This window comes from Orbicella faveolata, unplaced genomic scaffold (assembly GCF_042242905.1).
Source record: "Orbicella faveolata isolate gen_17 unplaced genomic scaffold, um_ofav_v1 contig_24, whole genome shotgun sequence".
In the NCBI taxonomy this organism is placed as follows: Eukaryota; Metazoa; Cnidaria; class Anthozoa; order Scleractinia; family Merulinidae; genus Orbicella; species Orbicella faveolata.
The window spans coordinates 11,449,251-11,472,579 of NW_028301552.1; the positions used below are offsets into that span (position 1 = coordinate 11,449,251).

The 23,329-nt window shown below is 38.2% G+C and overlaps 2 protein-coding genes across 2 annotated transcripts; one reads left to right on the plus strand and one right to left on the minus strand.

The window, feature by feature from the left end:
• The first annotated feature begins 535 nt into the window (after positions 1 to 535).
• LOC110043187 (coiled-coil domain-containing protein 42 homolog) lies at positions 536 to 8,836 on the plus strand. The gene is made up of 10 exons (XM_020748623.2): positions 536 to 753; positions 866 to 917; positions 1,772 to 1,948; positions 3,425 to 3,582; positions 4,771 to 4,853; positions 5,410 to 5,519; positions 6,057 to 6,116; positions 6,788 to 6,898; positions 7,363 to 7,479; positions 8,123 to 8,836. Exons 1-10 carry the CDS (start codon positions 683 to 685, stop codon positions 8,342 to 8,344), a joined length of 1,161 nt encoding a protein of 386 aa, XP_020604282.2. The 5' UTR covers positions 536 to 682; the 3' UTR covers positions 8,345 to 8,836.
• A 1,517-nt stretch (positions 8,837 to 10,353) lies between these two features.
• Positions 10,354 to 23,185, minus strand: LOC110043186 (E3 ubiquitin-protein ligase RNF8-like). Its single transcript, XM_089291372.1, has 4 exons — positions 22,833 to 23,185; positions 19,257 to 20,403; positions 13,991 to 14,359; positions 10,354 to 12,067 (listed from the first exon to the last, which is right to left on the minus strand). Exons 1-4 carry the CDS (start codon positions 23,049 to 23,051, stop codon positions 12,021 to 12,023), a joined length of 1,782 nt encoding a protein of 593 aa, XP_089147498.1. The 5' UTR covers positions 23,052 to 23,185; the 3' UTR covers positions 10,354 to 12,020.
• Positions 23,186 to 23,329: the final 144 nt, after the last annotated feature.

Sequence of the window (23,329 nt, forward strand, 5' to 3'; positions counted from 1 at the left end):
ATTCAAACTCAGTTATTTTGAATTCTCCATTATTTCGAACTCAGAACCATTTCCTCAGGATTTACCCTTCAGTCATTTATTATGGGCTATTTCAAACTCTCGCTATTTTTGAAAAATTTTCATTTCCCATGAGAGTTAGAGGGTTCAACTAAATTGTTTCTTCGGAGACTATAATTTCAAGGATTTAAATGTCATCAAAAAAGCCTGCTTTTCACTTTTGGTACTCAAAAGAATTGACTTCTTCCAGATTCTTCTTTCCAACTGTTAAAAATTAATACCCTAGGGTTTTTTAAAAACTATTATAATTTTTTTTCTCAAAATCACTTTTCCAGACCCAATATTATAATTATCAGTTCCTGTCAAGATTATTCCAGGAAAAAAAAAAAACGATTCAGTGATTTTTTGAAAGACTTCTCCAAAAGTGTGGTTTGGAATTTGATCATTTTAAAACAGAATGTGGGTATTTCCCGTCCCGATTGTCCTGTAGTCCATTACAAGTTTATAGTTTGAAGAAGACTCAATTACGAAGTCTCGTTACTATGGTAACGGCGCATCGGATTCTAGAAGGGAACATCGTGGAACGTTAGCACAGCTGGGTTTATGTGAAGTATTTCCTCCTCGTTGTTGGGTAGCAGAGCACCTCATCCTTTCGACACCGCAAAGAAGTATTTTTTCGGCGACTATGGCTATGGACGGGGCATATAGACTTGAGCTGGAGCCGCAGAAGAAGAACGTCTTTGTAACCCAGTTGAGGTTAGCTCCGTGTTTCACTTTTCAGCTTTGGGTGTCGTGCATTATTTAGTGGAAGCGAGATTACCCCTGATCTTCTAAACTTTTGATGTTGCGGTTTTTATTCTTTCTGCAGAGACGACGATGAAGATGACAGCAACGTCCGCAAATTTCCCATCGTGGAAGAGGTACTCATAACCATTTCATTCCGATTGGAAACAAAATATGGTTGTCAACAGTTTGTTCCGCGCGCAGTTTTAATTGAGCGCTGGCGGTCAGATCTATCGTTCTCTGTAAACAGTCTTTTTTGAAACCTCCGATATGTGGGAATCCGGAAGATTTTTGTGCTTGAGATAATCTTGATCAGGACTCGACTGGAAGTGCAGTTACTTGTCGACTGCAATCGATGAGTTCAAGACAATCGAATCAACGTCGGTGTTTTTTAATAGGGTTCTCTGTCAAATTGTTATTTACATTGTTCATTGTTGTTTTAACTTAACTCGTTAGTTACTTTTCTTTACGCGCTCGCCAGGTTTTCATATTTTGAATCAGGAAATCTGGAAGTCCAAAAATGTCAACTCTTCAAACGGGTTCGCGTGACAGTCCTATTGATAAAATCACAAACACAGTTTGGCGCGTGTTTTGCGATCTTTTTATTCTTTTATCACCTTTTCCATAAATCTCTCAACAGAATTTTTACCTTTTGCCCATATGCCCTAGCGCCCAAACTTTTTTGCTTTCCTTACATTTTTATAATCAAGTTACTGTTGTTGTTGATGATTTTTTTTTTAACAAGAGGGCCCACTTTGACATTAAACGGCCAAAAATAACTGAAGAGGCAGCTACCTTGTAAAAATATTTTAAATTATTTATTATTGTATATTGTTTACCCTTTCCCTTAAAAAAAATTCCAAAGGAGGTTGGGAATATGTCCACATGCCAAACCTAAAATTGAGTTTTCACACTGATCAATAATATTTTGCCTTACAGTATCAAAATTCTTAGTAACGTTCATGATATTTTTCCTTGACATAATATGTAGTCAGCAAGCAAACTACTTGACACCGGTCTCAACACAGTGCAGTCCACTCTACTCCTCAAGAAACAGGTTGAAGTGGAAAAGGTACAAGAAGACTTGGATATCAAAAGGCGTCAGTTTGCAGAACGCATGGCAGCTTGCAAGGCTAAGGAGGAGGAGCTTAAAAAGAAACAAACTCAGGTAAAATACTAGATCATGGGGCACAACAGATCAGAATATTATATCCCACCTCTGAATCATGGCAGGATACTGCAAACACAAATAAAATTTTCCACTGAATTATCCAATACATCTCTCTTGGGGTGTTGAGGCAGTTATGCATCAGGAGTCAGATATTTCATGTGAAGTGAAGTCGTGGGCAATCTTACTCTTCTAGAAAAATAATATTTTACCCGTAAGGTACAGGTATATACATGTAAGTTATTTTGGGGCTAACAGAGTGGAGTAACATTCCATGCATCCAGTGCCTGTATTATCCCACAGGAATCAAAGACCATTATTGCAGCTACACTAATGACTCACTCCAGTTTGAGGCTTACTTAAAAGAGAAACTCTAAAACCTAGTGGTGTTATAAGAGAGGTCCTGAGAACAAGATTGATACTTTTTTTTTCCCTCCTGATTCCAGTACGTTAAGGGCATTTGCCATCTCAACCCATTGACTCCTGGAGCTTTTTGCCAGAAACGCATTTTTTGGACATTTTGGAGATTTTCAGGCTGGATATGGGCCAAATTAACTCCAATCTACTCAAAAAGGCATTTGCAACATAACAGCATTCCTTTCTTTCCACTAGCATTGGGTTTTACGACATTTTTGATCGGGTGTGCGAAGAAATCAAACATCAATCTTTAGGCTTTTCGATTTTTTTTTTTTTTCACCTTTCCTTTTTCTCCTTTTCTTTTCTTTTTGCTGCAGTGATTGACCTTCTACTGGGCTTAATTTGCTTTCCAGTTTAAAACATTCTGAGAAAGCATCATTGTGACAGGCAATTTTTTGCCATGGAGTAGCCATGTGTAGTGCATGGCAGGAAATTTTGCTCTGAGTTTTTCACTCAACTTTTTGAGCATTTTTGTACATATCTCAGGCTCCATTGGGCACTCTGATCTGGTTATCATTGGAAAGATCTTTTCCTCCTGCAGAAGTTAACCATAGATGATGCCAATTTTGGTCAAATGTGATGACGTCAGAAGTGGAAGAAAGGCCTGAAGGCTCGTGACGGCCAGTTTAACGGCTGTCACAGGAGTCAATGGGTTAATAATCAAGGATTTTGGTCTCCCTTAGGGTGTTCAGGACGAAATGTCATTATTTTTAGTCGTCTAGATATCTTTCAGGGTTGTACATGCAGATATAATAATAATTAAAAGAAACACTGTTAATATGTCTGTTTTTACGGCTATCTTTGAGGGGTCAAATATAGCTCGAGCCACACCCAGATTAAAGTGTTCTTCAGATATTTGATTCAAATTTTCCAGTGAGCATCCCTGACCTTTTCACAAAGTAGTTCGGCCTCCCCCCAGACTTTGGTCTTTTCTCCTTCAGCCATCAAAAACTCATTCCTTTTAATATTTTCTATGTTATCTTGTCTCCAGGTTTCATACTACATGTACATCCTGCTGCTGTTTATTTATATTTGCCATTGAACTGTTTCAATCCATAGATTCGTGAACGAGTTGGCAAGTTTGAGAAGTTTATAGAAGAGAATGATGCTAAAAGGAGGAGAGCAATTCAGAAGTACCAGACAGAATTGAAGCTTAAAACCCAGAAAAACAGAGAACTTGACATTTTATCCACAGAATTAGAGCAGCTTAAAGCAAGGTGTGTACTTCCAGAGTAGAAAACAGCAACACTGTAATATGTTTTGAGAACTTTTTCCATACATGTAGGTTTTAGCATGAAGGGGTGTGCAGAATAAGGCTCTAAGTGATCCTAGGTGACTGTTGATGCATTGTCAAACTCTCCTTGGGTCTTGGGCATTCTGGAAGGAGAATCTAGAAAATTTATCAGAAGTCACCTTGGGCCTTTTTCCAGGCACCCCTTCATTTGTAAACTGCTGGCGCTTAAGTTGAACAAACTACTTTATGTATGCATTGCAGACCCAGTGACTCATCTTCTGGTCTTAATACATGTACAGTCTGTAATTTATTTGCAGTCCCTGTTCCATCCAGTAACAAACTGATTGATGGTTTCTTGAGTTAACATAACATATTCAATTTAATTTCTTGGATTGTGCAGAAGTGTCAGATATTGATAACAGGGTATTTTGGTTAAAACTCCAAGTATTATCAGACAAGTTTAATTGTAATAATAATAATAATAATAATAATAATAATAATAATAACTGTTTATTCACAAATCCATCGTAAAGTGAAAAGGAGATAAAAGAGGTTATCCCTTTCTAGTTTATCTCCTGATAATAAACTAAATTAAGACAATTATTTACAACAGTTACTTGAGTTAACATAACTCAGAAGAGTTAGGGTTAGAAGAGTTAGGGTTGAGGTGTCGGCCGAGTGTCAAGCGACATTAGCCTTTATGATACTTTTAACTTACTCCAAACATCCAGTTACCCAAAAGTACAGTGTAGTTTGTAAACCTCTGTGACTATTAGAAGGAAACACCACAATCATGTCCTTGGGTTATATCATGAATCAGAGGTATTATTTTTGCACTTTGTGCTGAGTGGTCATAACAAAGCGTTTTCACTCTGACACTGATGGCCAGCAACCATGCCAATTTATTGGAGCAAAAGAAAGTGTACTCTACATAAGAAAATTAGAGTTTGACTCCCACAGGATTGGTTTCGTTGATACACCAACAAGGATACAATTCCATGGTTTTGGAACATCAATCATTGGCCAATATGGCTGCTGTGACATCATGTGAAAATGCTGCTATACATTCATGTTACTTAGACTATGTAACTGGATGTTTGAAGTTTATATGTGAAGCACAATAATTTTATTATGTGTATGGTGACTTGTTTGCTTGTAATTTTATTACTAGAAATGGGGCTCTGCAGGCAAAGCTGGCAAAACATTCAGTTTATGAAAAATTCCTGATGAAAGTTCTTGATCAGTTACCAGAAGGTACATTCACAGATTTATTTTTTGATAGTTTTGCTACATGAAATCACATTTAATATTGTTATCTGGCATCATTTGTTATGATGATGATCAAGGATGCTAATTCCATTATGCCAAAAAATCAGAAAATTTCAGTAATAACTTAAATGGAAAGGTCTCTTTCAGGTCAGTCTGACCTAGAGGAATTAAAGACCACCTCTGGAGGTGGTCCACTTTAAATGATGGCTCAGACTAGTTGGACTGGTCAGTTTGTCACCCTACTTCTCTTCGGTAGATTTTCACTTGCAGGTATATGGGAGAGTGGAGAAGGGATAGAAAATGGTAAGAGCCATTTCTCTTGGTTGGCTAAGTTGGTGGGAAATGTTGTTCCATTTTTCCCTGGTTATAAGTCCCACAGGTCACTGACCAGTCAGTCTGGCATAATGGAAAGAACCCCAAGATATTACAGGGTGTAACAATATATTTAATCAGCTAAAACAGTAAGTTAAAACTAGATTTGATTTTGTCATCAATTATTGTTATTAATCTGGCTCTGTTTGAATCTATTTTCATCCACTAGACTATCTTGAAGCAAATGACTCCATGTTAATGGGAATCATGATGAGGTTTAGAACATTGAGTGCAACAAATCAATCACTCGTACAGATGTTAGGAGATACATCAGATCAGGTGGGTGGCAACCGTTTTTGATAAGTTTATTTATGCAGTCAGGGGTAGGCTCGATTTCTGCCACAACTAATGAGGACAAAAGTAGCTAAAAGTGGATTGCTCATTAATTAGCTGACCTTAGTTAGAAATAGTGAATAGTCATCACTAAAGAAATCTGCTTCATCCTTGATGTGAATTGCAATTGCAAAATTAAAGGAACTCTCTGGTTGGAAGGCCTGTGGTTTACTGCATGGATACACAGTGGTAGCTGATGTCATAACTTTCAGAGTGCTCTACAGGCAGCCCAAGCTCATGCTGAGAACATTTGGTTCAGGAAGGATCAAACAGCTACATGTATTCTAAGAGCTTGTAATTAGAAAGACTTCTCAATAATTATTAAAATTCCTTACCTTGCTGCCGAAGTGAATATCGTATTGTTTCATTTATCACTAGTCAGGAATTAAATTAAAATGTTTGCCATCAATATCAGCATCTTGTGTAACTTTCAAACATCCACTCAGAGGAACTGAACTTTTAGTTTTGTTGAAATCTTGTCAGGTTGAAAGTGAGCAACAGAGGCTACAGGACTTGAATCAAGAACATACTCAAAACTTGCTGGTGAGTGATTGTACAGTCCGTTTTACCTATATAGCCCATATAAGCGAGTACCCGCCCCCGACTCGGGTTACCGGCACAGTACAAACAACTTATTTGCAGCATTTATAACAAAACCGACGAATGACATTCAAACAGAACGACTCAAGAATTAACTAAAAATAGATCGATTGAAACTTTCTGTAAGTCTCAGAGCCAATACCATCACGACGAAACTGACCAATCCGTTTCTACGGACCAGATTTATAACACTGGACCATCGATTGTGACTCTGACGATGACTTCCGCTCAAGGTGTCAAACAGTCAGCCTCTAACAACAGTTCTTTTCAGAACTACGCTCGCCCAGACAAAATAACGCTAGAGGAACGTATAAAGACCTTACTTTGTGACCATTCTCTCTTTTACGTCTTAAGATTAGGTCCAAAAATACATTAGAACCCCGCCTTTAATTCCTCCCTTTCGTTAACACAGGCCAATTGTAAGTTTTGGTGGCCCTTCAGTTTAGAGGAATTGACAAGGTGGCACTGTGATTCCATAAAATTGTACCTGTTTTCAGACCAAAATCTAACTAGAGGTCAAGTGAAAGAGTACCCCTCAGTATTAAACGTCACCCGATTACGTTCTGCAGGTCCGTGGAGTGACTGTTTTTCAATGACTGACTTTCTTTTTCCAGTTGATGAACAGTGAACTGGCAGCACTTCAGGAAAAACTGGAGGAGACCGTGCAATGGAAAGAGAAAATTGACCAGTTCTTAATCAATAGCAAAGGCATTTACAGACAGCAGGTGAGACTAATCGATCAAACCAATGAAATCTTGGCTAAGTGTTGTCATAAAAGTACGTCAGTGATTTCTTGTTTGTTAGTAGTTTCACGTTGTAGGTCCTCAGAATAGCCTGTGTTGCAGAGGTAAATTGAGAGAGAGTAGGGAAGACCAGTCCCCACTCCTTCCATCTCTGCTCCCTCTCCCTCCTCCCTCTTCCCCGTTCTACGCCTGCTACGCAGGCTAACCCCGGAACAAAACGGCGTGGCCTGAATTTCAGCCTTCTCCCGCCTTCTCCATCTGGTCGCGTGCTCGCGAGAAGGGACGGTCTGAAATTCAAGGAAGGAAAGACGACGAGAGAGAAACTTATTTCGGATGTTTTCTGACTGTACTTACAAATCTATTTCTGAAGCCTAACAAATATTAAAGTACTGTAATACAAGCCCATCTTGTGTAGCTTGCATGTTTTACTTTTTGTTTCGTCACAGAGTGAAATGCTTGGCTGCATCAGACTAGCAATCGACAACATCGCAGAAAAATGCCAGCGGCTCCGGGGGACACCTGTAGAAAAACTTGACGTTGATTCCAAGCTGAAAGTGATTCAGGTTGGTGTGAACTGTTTCTGTTGGAAAATATGAACTGACGTCCTTGCGTGTGCTGAAAATCCCGCAATGCCTGTTTCACTGGGTAGTATAGGAATGAAAGTAAAGTTTTTGTTTTTTCTTTTTTTTTTTGGAAAACGCGAATTGGGAAAGAAAATGAGTTTACATAATTGGTAATGCTACATGTACGTTGAATTTTTTTTTTTATATACGCCCCATGTTGTAACTCGGCCTGTTGTTTTTTAATGCAGTCGAACCCCTATAACCGGCCACCTATAAAACGGCCACCTCTTTTAGGCGACCGGTTATCAATTTTCTATTGTTTTGACTTCTATTAAGCGGCCAGCCCCCTATAAGTGGCCACTATTTATTTCCCCGAGGGTGGCCGGTTTAATAGGAGTTGAACTGTACATGTATTTTACTTTCTTGAAGGATAAGCAAATGTTCTCCCGTTTCCAATTTCCATGACTACCACGGTATTTGTTTCCCTCCAAACACGGGGTTTGAAATTCCAGAATATTAAATGCTACTTGCGTATTGGTATTAGACCCGAATTAAAGTAACGACCATGAACAAGAGACCATTATCTTAGTCTCTTGGCAAGAAGCAAAGTAACATCTTGAATTCATCTTCTTTTACTTGGCAGGAACACATTTTAGAGCACACTGACATCGTCAAAATAGCCAGACTCCCAGAATCAGCTGCGGCCTCTGAAGGACTGCAACCCAGTCCCCTAAGCATCCTCAAGAAAGAGTCCAGAATATCCCGGCATGCATTCTTAGACTCGCCGTTCAAGTCCAGTCCTTCCAGAGGACTGAAAAATGTGCAAATGGCTCTGAGATTCGCCGCCGATGTTAAGCAGTCGTAGCAGGAGTCAAAGCTTAGAAGCATTATAATGTAAACAATTCTCCTTCTGAGGGCGTTACTCGTTGCTGAGAATTAAACAAGGTTACAGATGGTTGTTCGAAGAGAAAGTATGCTAGGGTGGAGAGGGTAGGGAAGGTCTGCAAATCCCTGGAACTGCTCTTCCAACGCGCCCGCCCTGCAGTACGAGGTTTTTTAACCGAGATTTCTTGATACTCTTGTGAAACGAATTATTGGCAGCTGGGTAGCTGTATTGGGTAATCTTAAAATACCTTTTGTTGTCACAATCTACAATGATCTTTTTTCAATTCCTTTTTTCGAAGACTTTTTTAGACCTTTTATGGCAAACATTTTTGTACCTGCTTTTGTACATAGGATGGTGTTTGTAAAGTTAGTACATTGAAATACCAAGCTTTTTGGAGGAAAGTCAAAACTATATTTAATGTGTATATATAAAATATTGTTTATTGAAAAATAAATTATTTTCTATTGATAACTGGTGTCGTTGGCTTCTCTCTTTCTCTTTCAACCTACCATCCATTTTCTTCCCAAAACTTTTAAAAGCCCGTTTTATACGCCGTGTTCGTAGCGATAGCACTGACGGCGTTTGAAACAGGTCTTGCTGATGCTGTACAGCTGACACACACAAGCTCTGGTATATCAAGCTAGACTTTCTGAAAAGTCCTTCGTCTTGTTTATTATTCGCTCGCTCGGCCGCTTCACGACCTTAAAACGGCCGCTTCGCGGCCTGACATATTCTACCCTGAAATTCATGAGGTCGACTTGTGGCAAGTCTAATATCAAGCTTAATACAAGAATTCCTCATAAATACATTATTGTAAAAGACGTAAAGTTTTACTGTTAAAGACCTCGGTGATTTTCTAGTGGTCTTGAGTTTAACCTAAATACTGTAGCAGAAATATCTGGAAAATGCTCTTAAACCACCAGAACGAGTCTTCCTGCCGCTGCCCTCTCGCCGTTAGTAGTATATCGGCTGTGTATAGCATTTAGGAGAGTTAAGAAAGGGAGGCTACAATTTGAACCACCAGTGCGACCACATGACCAGAATCAGCAGTTTTTTGGGCGCATTGTGATTGGTTCAAACCACTTTACCACAGCTCCAACCCACAGAGTTCATTCTGACAGCAGAAATAAATGGGTCCTTTCCCGGTTTCCAGTTGGAGTTAGATAATACCTTGTTAGATGATTTTTTCAAGAGCTATCAGTTTAGCAAACTTCGGAGGGGAATTTGGCAGAAAAAGATAAAAAACAATCGCCTACAGTTCGTGTTCGCGCAGCATTACTCGATTTTACCGACTTTCAACTCGTGTTTTTTATAACTCGAATAGTTAGAAACACGGAAAAAGTTTGGTATTTCTTATATTTGTACTTCACGAAATTAATTGAAGTCCTCGTGGTTCTCCTGAGTTCGAGCAACGCAACGCAACGTAAAACACAGTCAAAGTTTGGTTTTCGGGAAAGAAAAGCGTTGCATGATAAATCTTTCATTAATCATTTTGATGTATATTATCGCTGTACGTGTTCACTCGTCAATCTTCATTAGTGTTTTGACTTGCGCTATGAACTCGCCAAAATACCTCAACACTCTTAAAATATATATCCGTGTTTATTAACCAAGTGCAAGGGCCGTACCAGGAGATTGTCGGCCTGATTTCTGGACAATAAACCGACCGAGCGCGTCGAGGTCTACAAAAAGACCGCTACCAAGGTCCGATATTCACGAAGAACAGTCCCCAGCAAGCTTGCTTAATAAACTAGAGATTTATTGCAAGACTGAAAAATCCCAAGTTCACGGACCGGATAGATTCCGTAAACTTCCAACGTGCGATCACAAGTTCGCCGCAAAAAGGAACACTTGATCGCAGGTTCGTAAACTTCAAGTGAGCGCTTACTCAGAGCGCTTGCTCACCTCTGAAACACAATACGTAGAATTTGCAATGAAATCTTCCTCTTGTGAGACATACCGAAAAGAGGTAAAATGACCAAGAACACTTAAATCCTCAAGTTTTAATTTTATCCCAACGTTACAAATATTTACAGAGAAATAAGTTAAATGTAGCGTTTGTCACAATCCGATCTCAGTGATATTCAGTGCCGTATTTCAAGTTTTGTAATCCTCTTGTCAAGTTTAATACTTAAGAAGTAACTTGGTCATGCTACTTTGGCAATTAAACTGGTATTGGAATTCCGGTTTGAAAGAGCAGTCAAATGGGATAGAAATCCTCGAAAACAATTCTGTAGGAAAAAATTCATTCATACCGGATAATGTGGCCCTCTGGGGCACAGAATTCACTTTTGTTCATTTTTCTTAAAAAAATCGCGGCCTGTCACCTGATGAACGATGGATTCGTAAGGGTTATCATGCATGTCAACAACCCATATCTTAGACATATATAGTGAGTCACGAGTGGTAAATGGAATCTGTTGTTTTAAACTTCGCTGTTTTAAACCACTACGGCATATTTTCACGGAAAATACCAAATTTCTCAGCAGGTAGTTTCGAACGGACGAGATGAAATGTGCCAACATAATTTACTAGCACCTTGTAAATGGAAAGTCCTCGTGTCCGTTGAACCTTAGGAGATTAATCGCTTTAGACGACTCGTAGACAACTTAATTGTCGTGCCCCGTTCAACAAAGATTTAATCACGTAGTCATTTGGTTGTTTAGACTTGCCAACTTGGCATACCTTAACTGCCAAAATAGCATGACCTAATAAGCAACCAGCCAAAAATATCATAATTACTTAATGAGATCAGAAATCAAACTTTCTGGCAGTTACTGTCGACTCACAGCAAGTTAGAAACAAGACAAAATACGCCGGTAACAGCAAAATATCCGATACTTATCCTTAATTGAATCATTCCTCAACTAGAAATCAATTATCACAACTGATACGTCATTGTACTTACATGAAATAATATACCTGCCTTAATAATGCCATGATGTGATCTTTCTTTAACATAATTTGTTACCTTAGGGCAAAACCTCATCCACCCTTAACAATAGTTTCCCACAAGACTAGTGATGTATACCTGTCTACCCTCCTTTAAAGGGCGTGGTCTCTAAAAGGGGGTTAGGGAAACAAACAGGTTGAACACCTTTCCACCTCACCACACTAATACTGTGCTTATCAAGAAAGTGTAGCACTTTCATAATTGCTCCTCTCAGCCCTGTATAAATTACTGTACCTAACCATGCTTCCAGTAGGCATCTCTGGATTACCACGATTTGATACTTTTTTCACTGAATAACCTTGGTGTCAAGTGATTCTTTATGCCATACAACAGTTCAGTCTTGTATGAAAAATAGTGTTACCATATGATTAAATTTAAGACCATGGCTTAGTTTTTTTTAATTCTGTCAGTTCCTACAAACTCCCTTATGTATCTCTTTAAATTGTAGTAATATGCATATTCTTATCAGATTATAGCAAATAAATTTCTGTGTCTGCTTCTTTCAATGTTTGGGAATAATAAATTAATATTTAACAAGCTTTATTGACCTTTGACAGCAACAAACCAGCTAACAATACATTTCAATCTTTCAGTGTAAGCATCAGAACGATGTGATACACATTTAACGCATTTAGCTCCACATCATCTTATGCAGCTGCACTGCTCGTGGCCCACAGCCACTACTTGCCCAGCATTCCAATTCTAATGATTATTTAGAGGACATCCCCTTGCCCAGTGACCTCTCATCCCTGTAGATAAAATATTAAACCCCATTATTTAACGCACATTATCAGATTAACTGTTTTAACAACAACGAGCATATACAAATTATAATGATTTACAAGCGCGAGACTTAAGGATCAGTAGTCTGGTATTTGTGGGAAAATTGCCGCCAGAAATGATTAGGACAAGGTATACTTCTAAGAATAGTTTTGTAATCGCTTTGGTACAGCTTTGATGTTTCACAATATTTTTTGTTATTAAGCAAATAACATCACAGCTATATAGGAGGTCTGGATGTCCCTCACTCAGTGACAAAGTAAAGAAGAGGCATCGGCATTGGAATGGTTTTTTCTTTTTTAATGATGTAACCTGCTAACGATCCTAAAAAAATATTGACCTAGCCTCCAATGGGTGCGACAAGTGTTGCAAGACCAAGATCAATTCGCTGAAGAAAGGGTGGAAAAGGAAAGAAATGGAGCTGGAATGGAAGAGTTGGGAGGAGGCCCATGCAAGCAAGTGGCTGTCCACTAGGGTGAACAGCAAAGAATCTCTGAAACCCTCAGAGTGCCACATAGGCACTGATGTGATTCTATTTAAGATGAATTTACATCACTTGTAGTATTTTCTGTCATAGTGTCTCAGCATTTCTGATCATCTTTCTCATAAGAGCCTTCAAGATATCTGAACAGAATTGTGCACTATAAGTAATGAATAAAAGTTAGGAAGGTTTATGCTGAAGATTCAAGCAATAAAGGCAAAAATAAGTTACCAAAAAATCTCATACCATGGTAACATTTTGCACACGACTAACCGGAACCTATTGAGACTTCAGCTCTCAAGCTGACCTCAAAAGAGAAAATTGAATTTGAAGTTATCCATATTTTAATTAAAGGGACATTTCATGTCGGTTCAAAACAACACACCCTTAAAGCATTCTTATGGGGTTTGACATACATTTTCTGGGGAATGCTTAGGAATGTAATTGTGTGGCTACTAACTAAAGAGAAATGACTTAAATTAAGATGTGCCAAATAGTACTCAAAATGCAACCATGCCTTGACCAGATTTTTAGTATATTCACTAAATAATTTTTGCACTTATTGCTTGAACTCTGGGCAAAATCTGTCTTATAGGAGATCAAGGTTGGGTAAAGATTAAGTATACATGTAAATACGAGCCAAATGGCCCATCAGGTTGAAGCTTATTCAGGTCTCTCTATCATGAAGCAACTCGGAATATTTCTACTCTCCCCTGGTTGGGATGCTAGTCCAGCATTAAATTTGCCAGTATTCATTTGTACACCTGGGTGGAGAGGCACTGCGAAAGTAAAGTGTGTTCCCCAAGAACACGACACAATGTCCCCGGTCAGGGTTCACCCAGTCAGGGTTCAAACCCAGACCCCTCGACCCAGAGACAAGTGCAATTTTGCCTTCACTACACAACCGAAGACACTCTGAGGTTGAGGCATGGGCACATTGGTCAGCCAGGCCCAGGATATGTTTTATTTGCGACAATAAGCTTACAACAAAGCGGACAAGTGATACATCAAGTAAGGTCCTACATGCGCCAAAGCCAGACACGTAAACCCCAAAAGCCTCGTTTGGAAAAATAGGGACTGTGTACCCCCAACCAAATGCAGTGGCACTACCTTTGGGGTTTAAAGATTGATCTATAAACAAAATGAAAAAACAAATCATGACGCTAATCACACAATAAAAATAAACCTTATGGGAAAGTGCTAGTGGCAAGGCTGACCGTAGAATGTCACAAGTTTCTCAACCGTCTCTTTTATAAATGTACTACCCATGAGCCTTTACATACTACTCTCCCACCCAGTTCTCTGTTCCGTGTTGGCAAAATATTAATTTATGTCAATACCGATTATCACAAATTACATCTAACCATGAGGCCACCGTGCCCTACAAGGCTAAATGGTCAATAATACTTACCACACAAATGGCAATGGCCATAACCTGGATGGAATGTTGCTGGTGGACCATGCATATAATTTTCCTGATATGGTTGCCTCTCATAATCACCACCATAACGATATCCACCACCACCACCACCACTATGGTTACCATGGTTACCATAATACCTGTTGACGTAATTCCTGTGATAGTAGTTTCTCTGATGGGCAGCAGGGCGTTGCTCTTGAATTTGAATTCCTCGGACATAAGGTGCCCTAGCTCTTGCATGCCGAGCTGTGTTTTGTGTTGTTGCTGCTGTAACCATGTTACCCTGACTGTGGTTGCCTTGTTCACCATCATTCACGGTGATTGGATAGTCCTGTGAACCAGGTGTAACTCCAGAAGCAGCTGAACAGTAAATCAATGGGAAAGTTAGGCAAAAGCATATTCTTGAAGGTCTTTTCATGATTTCAAAAACGTTTTGGAGTACCAAAGTGATGCCACAACAAACTGTCACAAGTTTAGTTGAAATATGGACCTCAAATGCAACAACAATAATTTATGCCCAACTCCTTCCCAATGAATGGCCGAGTGGGAAGGCGGGCAGGGCATAACATTAACAAGTAACTAACAGTCACAAACATAAAGTTACAACACTGACAACTCTATTCAAATGAAAACTGAAGTCATGTAGCTGTAACTAAAATCAGTGGTTGTATGCAGTATTGTGTTCTTCTATGTAAGTGCAACTTTGTTTCAGTACATTGCAAGCAGACACAAAAAAGAAAATTTGCATCATAACGAGCTAAATATTTATTACCCAAGCAAACTGGTTCCATCTAGTGAATTCAAGTTTCTCTCAAGGTCCATTTAAGCTACACTAGTTTTGTTTTCACCATCAGACAGGGGTAACGACAACTGCACAAGTGAATACAGTGTTAAATAATTCCAGTTTCTTTTTCTTCTTATAACAGAACTGTTTAGGCAAGGTCAAAATTGTTCCCATAAGGAGACAAAACTTAATGAAGTCCAGATGATGACCGACACACTGTAGTTATAGAATACTTAATTTTAATAGTCAATGGAAGGAGAGCCAGGGAAAGGGACAGAACATGGGGGAACAAAAGCTTAAAATTTGGGTGTCTTATCTAATGTAATATCTGCCAACAGTCCAAGGAATTAACCTTTAACATCATACTTAAAATGTGAGACTTCGTGAATGAAAGCAACTTATCAGACCATTAATCGCCGAGTAAACTTTATTTTTAGTTAGTAGTTTGTTTTATTTCTTTTCCTATTGTTTCTTCATCAGTAAAAGTAGAAAGCCAGAAAAAAAGAACCATGATCAAAACTAATATTTAAATAGCCCTTGCTGGGAAAAATCAAGACAATTCAAACTGTACTACTTTTTTTATAGTAGTGCTGACTACACAAGAACAAACATTGATAAGTGGTACCCTATCAGGAGGGAGCAAAATTTAAACTGAGGTAACAGGAACTAGACTCTACTCCCCAACCCTCCCTACCAATAATGTCCTCATTCCATAGAGCTACGACAAACTTTTTCCTGGTCTGTAGCATTATTATTATACATTGAACTCACTATCTCTTTTCTGATTGGCCAAAAGTGTACAGTGAATTTTCGAAATCAGCAGCTGTGACGTCATCTAGCTGCAGATTATACAATTATCATGTCAAAGGCACTCAAAGTCATGGGTAATCATGTCATGTATTACCGCGATGCATGATTTCTAAGGGTAATCATGTCAAGTTTGCACGCTTTGTGTTTATTGCCATTAGTGAAGAAGCAAAAACATTTAGAGTTTTTCTGATATCCAGAATAATCAAGGTCTTGGTAAGGGTTATCAGCCAAAGCCTATAACCCCTACCTCGACCTTGATTATTCTGGATATCACAAAAACCTCATCCAATAATTGTTTATAATTGTATAACCAACACAGCAGCTACAACTATTCCCAGTGTACTCAATAATTGCATATCAAGGCATTCAAAACTGCAAGGCTCCAGACACTAACAGTATAGTTAGTATACTACTGTAGTTTACAAAGATATCTAAATCCAAAGCAAGATTTTATTCATATTCTTTGAAACATAATCAAGGTTTGTGCAAAAGTGAATTACTCGGGCAATGGAGTAGCCCAGAAGCAATTAACACAAACAGTTGAGTTTTAAACCTTAAATATTTACTACCAGTAAATTAACATTCCACATTTAGTACACCTCTCTAAATGATGGATATACTTCAAAGTAGTAGGACCTGACCAACCATATTTACAGAACAACATCCTGGCCGCAATGTAGGTCACCAAGTCTTACCCATACTTGCAAAACTAACACTGACATTTTTTGTTGTTACAATCCCAAAAACAACACTGACATATGTTCCTTAAAGGTTGAATTTATTTTATTAACTATTTGAAAAATACCTAAATTGTTAAAAGATATTACACATTTTCAAAGCCTATTATTTTTACTATAAATACCAGAGGTTGGTCTAAACAAATGTTGCAGGGATTTGTTAAGTTTCTATTTTTCCTTTTTGCTTGTTCATTTTTTTCACTGCATTTATGAAAATGGACAAAACGTTGTCTGAACACAAGTCATTCCAGTCCTAGTTCTTTTATAAAATAACATTCTCCAAATTTCTTAACAGTACTTTCATAGAGTAAACCTTTGAGACTAAATATGCAAGATTGAAACTTTCTTTTGACTGGCACATCCCCTGTAATCCAGCCCTGAGAATTTGGCAGTACAAGTACATAAAGAAGGCACCCCTAGTTGATGATTTTCTTTAATCTCATGACTTGTCTGCTTGACAATGTACTGATGTTTTATGGAGAAATTAAAATTAATGTTGATAACCCTTGCAAATGACAGATATTTAACCCTTTCACCACAATTCAATAGGGCTGCAGCAACCAAAGAAGACACAACACAATGCACTGGAAAAATCTCATTCATACAGCCAACTAAATATTACAGACACTTTATTCTGGACCGAACAAAAGCTTAGTCAGCCATTTTCTTATTTAAAGAACCCCTTTAATATGGCCACCCTGTTAATACCAGATTTTCTGGCCCGTTGGTGACCGATTAACTGGGTTCCACTGTATTGCTTTCCTGGTTGGTACACTATTAAAGCCCTAACAGGTTATGGTTAGTTACAGGGATAGATTTACAAAAAGTTAGTAATCCTGGTATAAATTAGTGTTCACAACAGTTGTACTATAGGGTTAGCGCGGCTACTTTTGGCTTCAGGACATTCTGCACAGGTCTCACACCACGAACTACCTACTTTGCTTGACCTACATTGCACTGTGCTCAACATTTCATACATTAATTAATAAGTACATACTGAAAGTAAAATTGGCTGTATGTTTTTATTCCTACTAAAAAATTGACCGAACCTTTAAAAAAACAGATTGTTTTCTTTGCCAATGTAAGAATTAAAAAAGCCGAGTCCTTTTCCTCTTGTAAATGTCATGAAATCATTTCCTAAAACCAGTAGGCCACCATTAAAGGAGACCTCTCCTGTTGATTGGAACAAATTGCAATTAAATTATTGGCAATATCGCCAAAACTGAAAATTTATTGAAATAAAATTTTAAAAAAAAAACATTTCACCACTGGATACCAATATCAGCCATTTATTGGGATTTTATTGCACCACTTGCAGCCTTTGGAACAATACGATGTCGAAAGGCTACCAGTATTATGATCAGAAAACAACAGTTCCTTCACTGTGTCACCATGTAACCTCACCTAATCCAAAATAGTGGTGTGCCAGTGTTTCAAAACCCAAAATAGCAGAGATTTGTAGCCACTGAATTTAATAGTTTGTTTACAACAAACATGTTTCTTACACTATTTTTCTACCAGATTAATAGCAAGAGAATTCCATTAACAAAACAATGAACATTCAAGATGGTGGAAAAAATTGAAACTGATCCATTTTGTATTTTGTGCTTCTTATTCTCCAACATTCTGCATGGTTTGGTTAGCAAACTAACCCATTGAAAATAGGTAGGTCCCTATACCTTCATAGTTCTCTACAAGACATCTGTTGAAATACACATAGCGTAGAAAAGCTGTCAGATCTAAAACAAGCCATGACATATTGCACACATTTCCAAAAGAGCAATTTTGATGTTACTGATTGAGCAATTTTGCATCATTTGTAGTGCACAAACTGTTCAGCACAACCTTGATTTGTAAAATTCTCTGTTGTCATACACGTCTTGACTTACAAGTATTGTATGACTTGATCACGCACACTAGTTAACTTTTATCAAAAATAACTACTATAAAACTGTACTAACTTGCTCCCAATGATGTCCATTTTAAAATAGTCTGTGTGGTGAATATGGTGAAAGGGTTAGAAACAGAACATATTTTGTAAATGAATGCACATGCTGACATGACTAAAGGAACAAATGCAGTGAATCCTATGGTGTGTTACCAACCCTTAAGTCTGGACGTCTATCATGCCTTACTTACCGACTACAGAAACTTAATTCAATGGTCACGGTTTCGGCGTAAATACTTTTGGCCTTGAATCGAATCTTCAGCTACATCTCGGACGGACAGTACGGGATAAAACCACTGTAGAATATTTGTCTCCTTCGTCTATCTCAGATAGTTGTAATCACATTATCACAATAAACGGCAAAATAGATATGCACATCACCAATTACTCTCTTTCAAACGGGTTCGGACTGCATCACCGAGACTAGAAGTAATATTTGCATATTGAAGAAATTGGTGAGTAAGAGCTTGAAATTGATACTCGTAATTCAATCTGTCTTCAACAAACTTGTTACATAGTACTCTGTTTTTGGCAGGTATTTTTATAGGATTGTAATCCGGTAAACTTCCGTACCGCAGAAATTTGCCACTGATAGACTTTGCAGTTCTTGTTGTACTTTAATCTGTAAGTTACGGTGACTCTCTATTTCTGCATATTCTGACACTGTAAATTCAATTGTAGAGGAGACTTCTCAATCTCTTTGTTCTTCGCGTACATTACAAGACTACTTTGGACTAACAATGGTCTTAGATTTGAAGGTACATGAGCCATGCAAAGAGAAATCACTTTACTGGGTAAGCCATCATTTTCACATCAGGAACACACCATTACTTTTCTCTCATATATTGGCACAGATCTTAGTTACACCTAGTCACCTAGTCAAAAGACAAGGTGGAATAGTCGTAGATAGGGGGTTTGAACAGCAACACTGCCTCATTTAGCCATCAATGATGATCACTGCATTTTGTACCATATTACCTCTTTTCAACTCTTCCCTTTCCTGGCTGACTGTCTGCCGTCTTGTCTTGGTCTCCTCATCCATAGATTCCACCATTTTGGCAATGGCGTTATCAAGAACAAGGGACCTGACGGGCCTTCCCATTATGGGTTGACGACAGATTGGACAGTTGCTCTTCTTCTGAAGCCAGGATTTCAAGCAGTACTCACAGAAGGAATGGGCACATGGTAAAGTAGTAGAATTAATAAAAAGGTCTTGGCATATGATGCAAGTAAACTCATCCTCCATCTGCTCTATGACTGTTTTCCTTGTGGCCTCCTCGACTCTCTTTGTCTCTTCTTGCTGTTTAAGAAGCTCTTCGTTTTTGGACTCCACAATCTGCCGTAGCTCCTGTAAAGTCGATTCCATCCTTCTTTCATTGGCTTCCAAGTCTTGCATTCGAGCTTGGGAGGCTTTGTAGTTTTCTAATTCCATATGCAGCATATTCTGCTGAGCCTCCTTTTCAGCAATCACTTGCTCCAGCACTTGCTTCTGCCGAGTCAACTGATTTTCTAGCTCTTTGTCTTTTTCTTCTAGCTTTCTATTCAATTCCTCTTGCAGCTGTACTTCAACCTGCTCCTTTTCCGCAATCAAACTTTCCTTTTGGCTTTTTAATTCCTGATTCAACTGTTCTTCCTTCTCTACTAACTTTTCTGCGAACAGAGTTTTAAGTGCACTTTCAAGCTCTTCTTTTTCCTGTTCTAAGGTAGCCTTCTGATCCAGCAGCTTGGCTTGCAACTCTTTCTCTGTTTGTTCCAATTGCAGGACCACATCTGCATGACATTTCTCCTTTTCCTCTAAAGATAATTTCAATTTCTTAATCTTTTCCTCGGCCATGCTGATCACTTCATGTACAGCAGGATGGTCTGCACTTAATGGGGAAGTTACCTGTACATAGCTGCCACTTTCTGCCACAATCTTTCTATGTTTAACAGAATTTCCTTTGCTTCTTGACAGAGATGTATCTGCACGTCTTTTACAACCTTTTCCTACAGGTTCAAACTCATATTCAAACTCTGGTGGACTAGAGTCTATCCCAACACCAAAAGCAACTTTGTCACCAAATTCCAGAACATGACGGGTATTGGGCTGAATTCTGTTGCCATTTATGAAGACTCCATTTAGACTCTGAAACAAAAATTTAAAAAAATGCAAAAGTATTGCTTTGCACAAAAAAAACACCGAGATGATGTCTTATATGTTGTTATATAACTGAGTAAATTACTTCATTGTGATTACCTGAGAGCAGCCCAATTTATCGTTAATTTTAATTTGCACTACATTGCAAATTATTTCATGCGCATGTTCGCAATTTTCTGTCATTTAATAAATGAGTAATCGTTTGAAAGCTCGAGCAATTAAGGATTTACACTACTTGTGATATTTGAAAATTCTTTCAAATTGTGCTCGCCTAAAGGCTAGTGAAATAATTTAAGAGAATTTTTAAATATCACTCATAATTTAAATCCTTAATTGCACACGCATTTATATTCTTGCCTATACTAATACTGTACAAATGTCCTAGCAAAATGACTCCCATTTGCCTTATTCATGCAAATGCCAAATTTATGCCAAAGTACTAAAAGGTCTATGTTTCAAGTCAGCATTACACTCTGATAATGCAGTGATCCATCTGCCTGCACGTCCCGTGTCTCAAACTCTTAAGATGCCCAAATTTAGTCCCAGATGCGTTCAATTGGACGCAAAAAAATTACCTTCTCTCTATTTTGATCATGACTTGATGACTTTTCTTCTCTATTTATGAAAAATTTCAAAATACGTATCAAAGTAAGCAGCGGATGATCGTAAAGCGAACGCCATTACGTTCTGGTCATTGCAGGCTCAATTTTCATGATCAGCAGTATGTTACAGAAGTGTATGGTTTCCAATTCCATACACATGCTTTCTGTCTCTTCCTGCTTGCTTTTGTAGGGCAGACATTGTTATTCCAATTATATGCAACCGAAGAAAAAACTTAAGCCCCTGGAGGGGCAACAAAAGCTCTCATTTGCAAAACCGCCCGAAGCGAGTAAACATCAAGAACAAGAAGCAGCAACTGCAATAGAGAAGGATGATGCAAAAGCGAATGAAGACAATGAAGAATCAGCCCAAGCAAAATCTGCAAAATCTAAGGAACGAAGATTTTTTGAGCCGTGGCCCAAAACATATGCATGGCTGGTCTACAAGAAAAATGGAAATTATATGTATTGTACAGTCTGCTCAGAGGCTAGGAAATCGAACGGAATGAGTAAAGAAGATTTCAAACACCACTCTAAATTGGCATGCTGGTCTCCTCGAACACAAGATGGCCCTCCAAAGTAAAAAAAAAAAGTAACTAATAAAATACAAAGCTCATTTTATTAATTGAATGTGTTATTCAAAGGTACAACTCATATAATGATGAGTGTGGGACTCACACTCCTGTGTGTGGGACTCACAGGTTTTTGGCTGTGTGAGTCCCTAGACTCACTGCTGCCTTTTTCTAGATGGATCACTGTAATGATTCACTAATCACATGAAAAGAATGCACTCATGAGCCACAATAAAAATTGAATTTAGAATTTGACCAAAAGTATATTTCAATTTCATACACTGAGATACCTTACTATGGTAACTTCAAAATACTCATTACGCAAAATATGCACCTTCTTCACCAAAAATATTGGAGATGAGAATCAAGAGTGATTTGGAATTTAAAATTATGTGGCATGGCTAGGATTAAAATTTTTGGCAGAAGATCAATGCAACTATACATGTAATTATTGAGAAATACAGTATTCCGTTTAGATCAAGCAGATAATCAATTTATCATAGAAATCTATGATTCGACCAAGCGGGCAATTTATAACTTTTGTGGCAGGATCTATACCATATCACATTTTCCACCAGTGTACTGAAAGGAACATAAGTAACAAGCTTTTAATTTATTAATGGGAACGAGTAACAAATATCATTAAAGCAAGACTTAAAAGCCCAACTCAAAAACTCAACTCAAAAAGTTTTCCCCTTAAATAAATACATCTATATAAGCTTAAATCTGAAATACAGTTTAAAAACAAAAAATATATATACTTTCTTTGCAAACAAATCTATTTTGAACGTACGCATTCTTACAAGATATCAGCTACACAAGAAGGAACACGAAGAAATAAAGGAGTCTATATTTGTTCACTGCGCAGAGCTTATATTATCAAGAGTGCTTTCGAGCCAGCTGTTTAAAGCGCAATCTAAACTACGTAAGAAACCTTTGTTTTGAAGTCAGATTTTAATAACCATGATTTAAGGTGGTCTTTTGTGTGTTATCCAACCAGCTGCGAACCATCCAAACTCATTGATTATTCATCAACGAAAAAAAACAACAACAAACGCGAAAAGCTCTCTCGCTTGACCACTGCAAACACAGTGCATGTAAGCTTAGAAATTTCGGTTGAGCACCCCGAATAAAACCCAAATACAAACCACATGAAAAAAAACCACACTGAGCAACGTTTTTAAATAAAAATATCAAAGCGTTATCAACGTCCCGGATAAAAATAAAGCCTAGCTATTTATTGTACCTCATGGTCGGTTATCGTCCATTTGCCCGCCGAAAGAGAAACCGTGGCATGTCTACGAGAAATCATCAAAGGCGTCGCTTTCGACAATAACCGGACATTTGTATCGGGAGATATTATTCTTCCAAAGGTAGTTGGTCTGTCAGGCAAAAGTAGGATGCTGTTTGGACAAAAGGAATCGTTCTTCCCGCAAACTGGAACCGTTTTCCGAAGGTGCGCCATTTGCAGTGTTTACCAGATGACGTAACAGTGCGCATGTCCGCATGCATGAACAACAAGGGTATTTTAGGGGGAGGGTAGAGAGGAAATAAGTTATTCGGCAACTAGGGGTGGCTACTTCAAGTGAAGTTTATTAAAAAAAATAAATAAATAAAAATTTAAAAGGTCGTGATCAAAACGAAAAGGAATAAGAAAGTGGCAGGATTATAAGAGGGTAGATGCTCTTTAAAGTACAGAAAAGGTAAACCATCTCGTCTCTAGCTATCCCTCCCTCACATCAT